Source organism: Montipora capricornis, chromosome 2 (assembly GCF_036669925.1).
Source record: "Montipora capricornis isolate CH-2021 chromosome 2, ASM3666992v2, whole genome shotgun sequence".
Lineage (NCBI taxonomy): Eukaryota > Metazoa > Cnidaria > Anthozoa > Scleractinia > Acroporidae > Montipora > Montipora capricornis.
Genome location: NC_090884.1, coordinates 5,058,408 through 5,070,907, shown reverse-complemented (window position 1 = coordinate 5,070,907; position 12,500 = coordinate 5,058,408). Strand labels below are relative to the sequence as shown.

General features: G+C 40.0%; 1 protein-coding gene and 2 long non-coding RNA genes across 4 annotated transcripts in view; 2 read left to right on the top strand and 1 right to left on the bottom strand.

The window, feature by feature from the left end:
• Positions 1-1,508, top strand: part of LOC138038566 (uncharacterized) — a 4,169-nt gene extending 2,661 nt beyond the window's left edge. The window contains exon 2 of one of the 2 annotated variants that reach the window (XR_011130258.1): positions 1-1,508. This exon is cut by the window's left edge and continues 122 nt beyond it. This is a non-coding gene — a long non-coding RNA (uncharacterized lncRNA). The other variant, XR_011130257.1, reaches the window with a different exon arrangement.
• The window catches only part of LOC138038565 (uncharacterized), a 20,215-nt gene extending 16,138 nt beyond the window's left edge, over positions 1-4,077 (bottom strand). Inside the window, exons 1-2 of the long non-coding RNA XR_011130256.1 lie at positions 3,908-4,077; positions 1,256-1,405 (exon numbers count right to left, since the gene is read on the bottom strand). This is a non-coding gene — a long non-coding RNA (uncharacterized lncRNA). The remainder of the gene's footprint in view (positions 1-1,255; positions 1,406-3,907) is intronic.
• A 2,640-nt stretch (positions 4,078-6,717) lies between these two features.
• LOC138038563 (uncharacterized) overlaps positions 6,718-12,500 on the top strand; it is a 6,915-nt gene continuing 1,132 nt past the window's right edge. Inside the window, exon 1 of the mRNA XM_068884507.1 lies at positions 6,718-12,500. This exon is cut by the window's right edge and continues 1,132 nt beyond it. Coding sequence (XP_068740608.1) covers positions 8,485-10,440 — 1,956 coding nt within the window. The 5' untranslated portion in view covers positions 6,718-8,484 and the 3' untranslated portion in view covers positions 10,441-12,500.

Sequence of the window (12,500 nt, the reverse complement as noted above, 5' to 3'; positions counted from 1 at the left end):
ACCCCACATGTTTGTTCTCTTCTTACATGGCAAAATTTATTAATATATTATGTGATTTGGAGCTGCAGCTAGAAACAGTGTCCCATGCATAAGGTCTCATTGGGGTTGATGGCAGTAAAATAATTTGGGTAAAAAGTATGTTTAGAGTTTTTATCATAATTTCTCATCTTGGTCCTGCTGGACTTTAAACATGCTCTACCATTTTGCACAAGGAACTTGTCAATCAACCGTTACCTTTTGGTGTATTTGCAATATGATATTTTGGATGGCAATTGATTTATTTTTCTTATCCCTTATGTGCAGATATCCTATGTCTGTCACATAGTTAGTTTTAAGCTTTTGTTTCCTGTAGTGTATCTTTATTATAGTTAGCACATGACCCCACAAGCATGTGTTATTGCTTTAATATTGATTGTGTTTGAATAAAGGATATTGTTGTCTTGTCTTGTAGATAATGCAAAACAGCCTCAGTTGTATTTGCATTATTTCTGAATGTTACTTTTAAAGGGCAAACCATTAAAAAGTGTACAAAGTTTACAGGAGTTCAGGAAAAATATTTAAAATATTCATTGATTTGAAGTTCCTGAAGCAGGTAAATCTTGAAGAGTTTACGCAACCATATTTGGAATATACGGCATTTCTTTTTGGGAATGTTCAAGTCCACAGAATTCATTTTCTTTATGTTGAGAAGTACTGTAAGACCGTTGACTCCATGGGGTTCCCCATTGACGGGTAAAATCGTCTGGTGTTAGACAGAGCAAAATACTCTGGCTTTAGACAGAGTAAAATACCACGTATGGCCGGTTTAGGGGTGAAAGGGTTAATTAAAGTGCAATCATTACTTTGACTTTCTTTCTTCAATTGAACCAATACAAAGTGACTAATCATCACCTCCACCATTGCTATACAATGGCTTTGGCTTTTAGAACAAAGTATCAAAGTTGAAGCTGGTGGCTCAAGGAGTAAACTTTGCAAAAAAGTTAGGTTAAAAATACCTTTATGGTATTTGAGTATTTTTGTAGAACAAATTTGCATAATATCGTTAAAGTCATTAAATCAATGTGAATCCAAACATGAGGATGCAGTTTGCTCAGGAGGGGTTTTTTTTTTTTTTTTTAAAACAACCCTTAAAGGTAACAGAATCTTGTTTCCTGGATGTAGGCTAAAGAAATCTGACCCCTTAGGGGAACCAGTTCTAAATTGACAAATGACTGGCATTTTATAATTCATAAGTAAAAGCTACTTGCTCACTTACCAAATTTTTCTACAGTTCCATTCATTTTTCAGATTGATAGCCTTAAATGTACTGCGGCAACTCTGCCAGCTGTTTGGTCTCAGTATCATGAGCAGTACCCCCTTGGGGTAGTTTGTACACTTCACCACCATTGTTTACCCTATCCAGGGACTAAAGCAAGGATGGAAATTGATTACAGCTTCAATAAATTGGACCACTTTTTTTTACTTCTTACCCTTACTGCATTAAACTTTAATTTATCCATCCTTTGAAATGGTAGGAATGCTTACTATTATTTACAGCAATTGCTAAAAATTCATTGCATCTAATGTTGAAATATTTTTTACATATAAGTTTTAAGTATTTATGAGTCATGAGTCAATGAGTTAGTGCAGTTACCCTAACACATAAAATGAAAGCTAAAATTTCAGAGAGTGCTTAGGCCTAATCACTGAAAGGAGGGCTTAGTCTTGATCAATAAGTTATTGCTATATTGACTGTGAGTCTCATTGACTCATGACTCATGACTCATTGACTCATTGACTCATAAATCATGGGACCTCTTTACATATGGAAAGGTAACAGGAGCTATTTCTGTGAAGTCTTATCCAGAAAACTGCAACATGGGATTATGTCCCTTTCAAATGTAGCTTTGTATGCTTTTGCTCAATGTCTTTGAACGATTATTACGGAAATATGAAGTTATGGTTTTTTTAAAAGTTAAATCTAATGCAAGGGGATTAAAAATCCACGAAGAGAGGTTAGATAATTTGTTGTACTGGAAGTACTTAGTAGGCCAGCGTGAAATTTGTGAAAAGTTTTGGAGGGTGGCACTGAATCACCTTCAACAACTTGTAAAAGTGCAGGAAATTTACAATTCAGTTTGGTAAAAAACGGTCAGACCGCTATAACTTTCCAACGATTTATGCCAATGTCCTGAATATTTTGGTGTCTTGTGCTAGCCATATGAGTATTATTTAAACAATAGAGTGTTTCTGTCGAGGAACTATCGGCTGATAGTTGCCCCCCGGAAATTTGATGTTCTTAAAACAAATATTTGCCCGAGAAGCGAAGCTTCGAGGGCTAATATGCTAGTTTTAAGAACATGAAATTTCTAAGGGGCAACTATCAGACCGATAGTTCCGAGACATAAACACTCTATTGTCTTTATTGTTCACCACCAAATTTTCTTCCGCGCGCCAGTTGAAAAACAGTCAAAACCCACTTAATGCAGATCAATCAAATATTTATTCATGCGTACAGGCTGTTACACATGTCAATAATTCGCAGCGTACATTGGCTAAAGAATAACATACAACTGTCAACTGTTTTTTCAGCGGATGACTACTATCCATCCGGGTATTATCTTCGGACGGGCACTATGGGCTGATAGTGTCTCTCCGCGGACGAACACTATCGCGTCACGTGATCAATTTAACCCAATAAGAATCTGAGAAAATTTAGTGGTGAACTATAATTTATGATAGAAATCACTTTCCCAAGCCTTTCATAAGTGCCGAAATTCGACAAACTGTTTCCTACATGTCACGCCTTTTAAAGATGCGGGAAATTACAATCCAGGTTTGTAAAAAAACAGTCCGAGCGCTATAACTTTACAACCATTTATGCCCGCCCCCCTAATCTCGTACCCAGATCTCACTCTGTCCCTGGAATTGTGAGATCTGGTAAAGTACGACAGTACACCATTTTTCATTGGCTACTAAAAAAAGGTTGCGGCAATACAATCTACGCTCCCATTGGCTTATTTCGCGGGGCACTTAATGAAGGTTTGGTTTTCGCAAGCTCATGTGCTGTTTTGAATAAATGTCAGTTGTGCGGAGGAAAGTTTTGTTTTTTCCGACGCCGGAAAAGCTTTATAGTTGAGGAAAATCATTTTAAAAATTTGCGACTTTTGTGTAAATGGTACCGACGAAAGCCCCACGTACCCTGCCACTCGAATAAAGTTCTGCGTAGCTTGCTAACTTAGCACTTAGACTCACTTTGAAGAAGAGGTAGACATGAACTCGGAAATGGCCTATTGTAAATTTCCTGCACCTTTACAATACGCTATCTAATAAATTTCCTGCACTTTTACAAGGCGTGACATGTAAGGAAACAGTTTTTCGAATTTCGGCACTTATGAAAGGCTTGGGAAAGTGATTTCTATCATAAAATAATACTTGGACTGTGTGTTTACCGTTGAAAAGCAATGGTTTATATACTCCTTGATGCCATGTATTAACAGCAACCGTTGTAAAAGCCGGTTTGCTTAATTATTTACGGCTGCTGTACTTGTCAAAGCTGTTTTTTCTACCAGGCACACAGATATTTCTGATCAAAAGCAGCTTTTTTTACAAATATATAATTGTAAAAGTGAAGCACTTTTACATACGAAAGCAGCTTTCTTACGATTATATAATTGTAAAAGTGCAGCATTTTTACGATGCTGCTTTCTTACAATTATATATTTGTAAAAAAGCAGCATTTTTACGTAAAGAAGCTCCTTTTTTACTATAAATATATATATATCGCAGGGCAGGAAACTTGGGCCGTCCGAACGTCTGGGACGGGTAACTTTTCCGTTCGGACAAGGAAAAACGTGATCCCAGTTGTCCGAATGGACGACTGAGTTGTAGAGGTCCAACTTAAAAAAAGTCAAGAAACTATACTTACTGTTTTCCTTGGATATATAATGAAATATTCTTTCTGGAATTAATAACCTAAGTGCTCTAAAAAATAAGTAGCTCTTACAGAAAGTAAAATAAAATATCATTTTGTTTACGTTGTGTGTTTGATTTCGTCGTGCGAGGTGCCGCCATTAAATTCCATGTGAGTCCTGCTGTACAGCATAATAGCAGGCTCATGATATCGCACGTGCTTGTCAGTCACGTTTCAGCGGGGTTTCAGCGCTTTTCTTCAATAAACAGAATTAAGACCAGTTTAAAGACAACTATGCAGCAAGGAAATTGGCCACCGTACAGAGATTCTAAAAGCTGACGTTTCGAGCGTTAGCCCTTCGTCAGAGCGAGCGGATTCGCTCTGACGAAGGGCTAACGCTCGAAACGTCAGCTTTTAGAATCTCTGTACCGTGGCCAATTTACATTATCAACTCTGTTGATAAAACCAAATTTTTGTATACTACTTCCCCACCGACGCAGCACCACAGTTTCTTTAGAAACTACCCCTTCATTCTTATGCAGCAAGGAACTCTTCAGGATCGGCCAACTGGAAAACATGGACTGGACTCTGGACTGGACTCTGGACTGGACCCTGGACTGGACTTTATTAAACGAAGTTAATATTTAACCGTTTCTATTTAATTATTACCCAGCGAGAATGAGAATGGATGTTTTTTCCAGCGGTAAATTAACGTTACAAACCCCGCCACTTATATGCTTGGCTATGATTGCGTGAATGCTGTGAAAGTTTGAAGTCATCACGTGACAATGTAATGTCGTCACGCGATCCTATCTCGTGCGTGTGCTATTTTAGGAATGTAGCGGACCACCCCTATAGTGAACATTTTTATCACGTTCCAGTTCTTATCACACAAACGTTCATTTCATACGAAACCACGCTGATGTAATTGTACCGATAACACTAAAAAGGTTGATGACAGTCCGTTTTTTTCGGTGTATGTTACCTTGTACTCCAGTATCGATGGCAATTTGTGAAAGACTGTAACTGCAAAAATATTCGAAACAGAAAAGAAAGTGACGAAGCTACTATACATTCTTGTGCAATTTGTGCATTGTATGGAATGGGAATAAAGTAGCGTACGAAAAAGGACGATTGTCTAATAAAGGCTAAAGGATTGCCGAAGGTTATGAGGAGGCAGTGCTTTTCCTGAACAATGTAGCTTTGAAGGCGAAACCCGATGTGACGTCTCTTGCTCTCCTCGACATGCCAAAAGGCAGAGGAAAGAAAGGAACAAAGTCCACATCGCGACGGAAAGGTGGCCCTGTGCGGATCAAACACCCTATAGTCGAGGAATATAACTATCCTGCCCCTGCCTTAGCAATTGAACAATTAACTGGACGACAAGCCACCGTTGAACAAGCAACCGGTCAACTATCAGCCAGGCAACAAACATCAGGTCAACACGGTCAACCACCAGCCAGTCAACACGGTGAACATCCAGTCGGTCATCACGCTCAACAAGCAGTAACCGGTCAACAGTTGGCCGGTCAACAACTGGTCGGTCAACACGCACAACAAGCAGCCCGTCAACAACCAACCGGTGAACAAGCGACCGCTCAAGCTTCTGGTAAAAAGCCCTCCCCTTCATCAGGAGCCTTTGTACTAACCTCTCTTTATTTCTGCAATAGCAAAGTGTCTGTTTGCTACGGGCTGCAATCAGAAATTACGAGAGCCTCCGGCTATCCCGCGGCCACCACTTGACCTCGTAATTGTGGGGAAAATGAGAAGGGAATACATGCAGGAAGGCGAGAAGAAAATTGGAAAAGAGTCCAATGTTTATTTTCATCCTCTAAGAGAGTGTGTTAATAAGCGGGCACCCATGTTCACTCCATCCCTACTGACATAAGGGAGACATTTTTTGTACAGGACCACAACGACTTCATTAGAGATAAACTTGGTTTATAAACGTATAAATACAAGTTGGCTGAGCCGAGAGGTTATCGAGAAACAATTAATTATGAACATGATATGTGTAGGATATTTCTTACACATTTTTTTTGTATTTTTTTACATTTTCTGGAGAGACTAGCGTTTTTGTCTGCCAGACCGCGACTTTGGGTTTTGATTGCGAGACCGAGATTTAAATCCCAAAATGGCTTTGCAAAAAATTTGACACAGAGAGACGTTCGGGGACGCTCAAAAACCGTGCTCCTGGCAACAATGTTTTGGTATTTGCCACCCCCTCTTCCCATCCCATAACTTATCTAGCCTTGTGTTTGAAGCGGACTACATTCTAAAAATAGCACACGCACGAGATAGGATCGCCTGGCGACATTACATTGTTACGTGATGACTTCAAACTTTCACAGTGCTTACGCAATTTTTATAAAAGTGACGACACATTTGAAATTAAATTTGCAAGACATGTTTCGGTCGTGCAACGACCATCTTCAGTTGAAAGTAGAATTAATTTGAATTTATAATATGCTAAACAAAGATAAATAACAACGTGAAATAAATTGGGAATCTAGCAAAATAGCCAAAGGTAACAAAAAAGAGTGTACAACGGAACATGTTGATTAGAACGAGAGAGTTGAATTAACATGATATAATTGCTTATTTAAAGAAGGTTGCTCCTGATATAATAAGCAATTATATCATGCTAATTTAACTCTCTCGTTCTAATCAACATGTTCCATTGTACACTCTTTTTTGTTACCTTTGGCTATTTTGTCAGATTCCCAATTTATTTCACGTTGTTATTTATCTATGTTTAGCATATTATAAATTCAAATGTAACTTCAAATTAATTCTACTTTCAACTGAACATGGTCGTTGCACGACCGAAACATGTCTTGCAAATTTAATTTCAAATGTGTCGTCACTTTTATAAAAATTGTTGTTAGTCTGCTTCTTTCCAGAGCTTACGCAATCATAGCCAAGCGTACAAGTGGCGGGGTTTGTAAAGTTAATTTACCACTGTAAACAACTGAAGTGCTTAGTTTGTAGTGCTAGCTGGTTCAATTGTAGAAATACTGCGCAAAGCGATCGCGCTTAACATATCGAAAATATTGAGTGACTTGATTTAAATTTTCTAGGCAGCATTGTCCGATTTTTCGTTATGACATGTTACTAGCCGCACACGATGCACAGATGCATATGCAACAGGGAGGGATCCACAACGCCTTAAAATTATCTTGCTTTAAAATATCTTATCAGGAATATCTTTTCGTTTCGGAATAAATAGCCTTTGTTAGGCAATCCTTTAGCCTTTATTAGACAATCGTCCTTTTTCGTACGCTGCTTTATTCCCATTCCATAAAATGCACAAATTAACTGCACAAGAATGTATAGTAGCTTCGTCACTTTCTTTTCTTTTTCGAATATTTTTGCAGTTACAGTCTTTCACAAATTACCATCGGTACTGGAGTACAAGGTAACATACACCGAAAAAACTTACTGTCATCAACCTTTTTAGTGTTATCGATACAATTACATCAGCGTGGTTTCGTGTGAAATGAACGTTTGTGTGATAAGAACTGGAACGTGATAAAAATGTTCACTATAGGGGTGGTCCGCTACATTCCTAAAATAGCACACGCACGAGATAGGATCGCGTGACGACATTACATTGTCACGTGATGACTTTAAACTTTCACAGCATTCACGCGATCATAGCCAAGCGTATAAGTGGCGGGGTTTGTAACGTTAATTTACCGCTGTAAACAACTGAAGTGCTTAGCTTGCAGTTTCCTTGCTGGTTCCATTGTAGAAATAGTGCGCAAAGAGGTCGCGCTTAACATATCGAATATATTGAATTGGACTACATTCCTAACATTCTTTAGACAGCGCACGGATGAGATATATCGTGGTCACAACATTCACGTAATAGTAGCTTGACTTGATTGAAAGTTACTGGGCAGCGTTGTTCGATTTTTCGTTTATGTTCCCTTTGGAAAAAACATCCATTCTCATTCTCATTCAATTAAATAGAAACGGTTAATCGTTATATTATTGGTTAAATATTAACTTCGTTTAATAAAGTCCAGTCCAGGGTCCAGTCCAGAGTCCAGTCCAGAGTCCAGTCCAGAGTCCAGTCCATGTTTTCCAGTTGGCCTTCAGGATCTCATGACTGTCAGTTCATCATCTGAAGATATCATATTACCATATCATATTAAGATATTACCGCCACTTCCCGAACTGCCTGAATAAACACAATGACTAAAACAATTAAATGTATCAAAAGATATGTTTTTTCAATCTGTTAGTTTTAATTCTACGAGCTAAAATGAAATATGAAGTTTATATATTACCCTTTAGTATTGTTGTGCTTGTCTATTTTTGGACAAGTAGTTTTGTGGTTCGGACAAGAAAAATACACACTGTATTTAAGGGAGAAGTGAATTGAAAAGAACGTTTCTTGCCCTGTATCCTCAGCCACATCAAAACAAATATATGCATTAGCCCAAGCAACAGAAGCAACGGAGCATGCGTAATTTATACCATTTGGGGTCAATTATTGAGAACTAGCCTTTCCAGCCACAGAGCTGTTTGAAATGATCGTCTACGTCGACAGTTGTGGAACATGAGTGTATGGACTCAGCCAAACGATGGATGAAAATCTCATCAACTGGAGCGATTCGTCCTTCACCCTGAAGGCGTTTGTCAATCGATTCCCAAAGTTTCCGCATCTAGTCCAGGTTGAGAGCGGAGTATACAACGAAGATGATACTAAAACGCTTTCAGCGGGACAAATTCTCAAGCTACATTTATGTAAAAGAACGGACAAGGTCCTTGCAAAAGCTACCGGAGTAGACAGGGAGTTTTTTATCCCAGTAAATTCTGCATGCAAAGTCGAAGTCCTTCCGACGGTCTGCGAGGATGTCTATTACAGTGTGCAAGGTCTTGTCGACGCCACAAGTGTGAAATTATTTCGTGTCGTCCACGACAGCCCACCAACATTCAGGCTGAAAGCAGGCGACATTTTGGAGATTAAAAAGACTGTTGAAGAAAACCGCGGTAAGTACATTGAATGCGAGTTTGTCAACAAGACTCGAGACAGCGTAAAGCTTCCTTTGGATTTCAAAGCTGCGTTCGAACCATTAGCAAGCGCGGAACAATATAATTTCCTAGACGTGTTAAATCGCTTTTCGCTTCCCATCCGTGTGAGATTTATCTCCAGTGAAATCATGTTAAATGATATTGAAATGCTTCCACTCAACTCTGTACTATTGAAAGAAAAACGCGAAGAGTCTACTATCGTGTGTACCAGTCGCACCGATGATGGTGAGGTGACCGTCTTGATGATTCCCATGGATTTGGATGTTAGTGTGTTGCCTGCTGTAGGAGCTCTAGCAAAGGATGAGGAATATGTAAGAATCTGCAAACGCATCCATGACGGTGCTAACTTAGAAAAAGTCGATATCTCCCTAATAAACGCGACGAGGTTGTGCGATGACAGCGCCGAAGAGCAAATCTACGATTATGCGGAAGTGAAACCTCGTATTCCACCTAGAAGCCCTTGTGGTTCGCATTCAGGAAGCTCTTATGACGACGTTGAATACTATGAAATTCCATTGCCTCCATCGCGTCCTCCAAAACCTGAAAAGCTCAAATCGCCGCCAGTTAAAGCGACAAAACCGACCGTGTTGGCCCCGAAGCCCGCAGACTACCGAGAAGGCAATTATCACAAAGGCATGGAGTCCAGTCTCGGTTCACCGACTGCACGCAAATGCTTGGATGAGGACGTTTCTCCTCCAGTTCCTCCTATTCGAACGCTGTCGAGACCGCAACAGAACATACTCCCTGTGACAACTGACCATGATACGCGTAAACTATATCACAATGTCTTACCGATTTCCCCTGGGAGGGAACACCCGGCAATTCAGACAGCTGAGACTGAATCCAAAAAACCCGGGATGACAATGACCAATGAAAGAGTTGACCAAGACATTCACGAAGCGAGTAGTGATGATGATTTTGATGATGATTTTAATGATGATGATGATGATGATGATGATGAATACATTTATATGCCTGATCCTTTCTTCGATGGTGATGCTGTTAATAATGCTGATGACAGCGTGAAATCTGAACAAGGACAAGACTCGGCTGCCTCTCCATCTCAGCCATTAAACCCAGAGCGAAAAAAGCGTCCAAAAGAGATAATAAAACGATTCCAAAGTTTCCTTTTCTCCGATAAAACATCGAAAGGAACTGAAAATTCTCCGCCACCTCATCAATCACCCTCTACCGTCATTAGCGATAGCAAAGATCACCCTTACGGTCCTGCTGTATCAAGCCTAACATCAACAGCTTCTGGCGGGCAGGGTTTATCTGCAGATTTCCCAGATGATGTATCAAGCTTGTCAGTGTCAGAGGTCGGAGAATGCCTTAAAAAGCTCAACTTGGGAGAGTGCGTGGAGATGTTTAAAAGCAAGCAAATAGATGGGGAGATGCTTGTTACTCTAACTGATGAGTCTTTCTTGACATCTTTGGGTATGAGTAACATGTTTGATCGACGAAAATTGCTTAAGTTTATTCATGGTTGGAGGCCAAGGTTTTAAAATCTGTGTCTATAAAGCCGCTGTTACACGTTGAACCTTTCAGCTGAAACTTGTGTGCAGTGGCGCTGCGGAACAAGTTTCAGGAGGTAATACACCGTGTAACATGTTCGTTGTCGTGAAACTTTTTTAAACTTCCGTTGCGTGACAAGTTTCACGAAAGTTGAACCGCTTTCTACTTCTGCAACGGTCGCAGCAATCGCAGTGGTGATAAAAACAAGAGTTTCACCGTGTAACACCACTTCGTGAAACTGGTCTCGCTCGGTCTTGTTACGCTACGCCATGTAAGCCAGTCAGAAACCGGCTAAGGCACATTTCGAGACCAGTTTCAACGTTCCCGAACGAGTTTGGACCGTTATGTTACGCGGTGCAATGCCTTCTGAAACTTGTTTTGCAGCGCCGTTGCACACAAGTTTTAGTTAAACGTTTCAACGTGTAACAGCGGCTTAATATTCGCTTTGTTTATCAATGCTATTAGAACGTAGATCTACTAAATTGCGTGAGTTCCTAGAAAACTATTCAATGGTTTTCATACAGGAAGTAACTGAAGATAAAATCTCACACCTATGAACCGTTCTTGTCCAATTTTTCTGCAGGGAAGAATGCAAATGATCTCTGATTCAATTTTCATTTTGTTATCCTCCCAAAAACACAGGAAATTCATTACAACTTGATTTAAAGGTTTCTGTTCAGTAAACATTCTTTTAATTTTGTTGTATTTTCGTTTACATCAGCTGTCAAAAATTGAAGTCTACAACGCTCTCTTTGTAGGCATCGTTGCGTGACGTTCCCGAAGAAGGCTGTGTAATTAAGAATTTGGAGACTGAGTGTAGCCAGGAGCCCATAATATGGGCTCCTGGTGTAGCGTAACCTGCGACCAAGCGTACTTTTCTTGAGACAGGGCGCTACAAAGTACGCCTGATACAATTTCTTAACGAGTCGTCTGCCGCCCACCTGTCAAGAGTGATGTTATCATGTGTCATGCTATAAATGTGAGCCAATCAGATTTTACCGGAAATTACTTGCACGCTGCGATTCAAGTAAAGACGCGACAAAAACAAAATAGCACTCTGGCTTTGATGCCTGCAATCAAAGCTATTTCTGCAAATCCTGCTTGACAGTTGGTGCGGTTTCTCTGTTCAAATCATCAAGGAACAAATAATTTCGAGATAAAATGGCAGAAAAAGCCCGAATTCTTCATGTCATCATCAGGCGCAATCAAAAGTTCAATAAACTTCATTTAAACTCGAATATTTGAGATGCCAATAAAAGATGCTATAGAAATAGATATGAGGAAAATGGACGTTGAGAAATTCTAGATTTTCAGCAGCAGCTACTCAGTGATCATTTTGTTAGAAGTGTGTTCAGATTGTTCAGCGATTCCGTAAACAGTGTCGAATTTTCTCTGTCAAGCTCGGCTGATTCCCCGAATGTGGCAGCCCTAAAGTTCTATTCGGTTCTTTTTGGATTCGCAACTTGTTGCTCCGAATATATTCCAAAGGACCTGCCACAACTACGAACGTTTTCGAGTTGGTAGAAGAAGAACGATGCATTTTCTTCTAGAATGTTCGGGCCTATAAACACTATTGCTAAATCCCGTAGGAAGTACAACTGTAATGTCTTCTCATCCTCTCCGCTCTTCCTTTAAAGGTTTAAAAAAAAAAAATCTGAAGTCGAAGCAACAGAAGCTGTAAACAGAGCGTTAACATCACCCGTGTTCAAATCCTTCTCGGCGGCCATAATTTCATCAGCTGTTATGCACTATCAATGTTAAGCCCCAGGGGGGGGGGGGGGGGGGGGTTACCCAGGGAAATTTGACATTTTCGTGGAAGCTAGCGTCAAATTTCCCACCCCTGGGCACCTACAGACTGTCAAATTCCCCCACCCCCGGGATCCTTCGGAACATCACATTCCTTCCCTGGAGTAACTTTTTTTTCATTAGATTCTCACTTTTCGAACACCAATGAATGTTCTTCACTGTCGATTTCAAATTCCCTTTTAACAGCTGATGGAAATTTGTCGCGTAACACGAAACCTTTCGCTGCTCACAGTACCGAACAAGA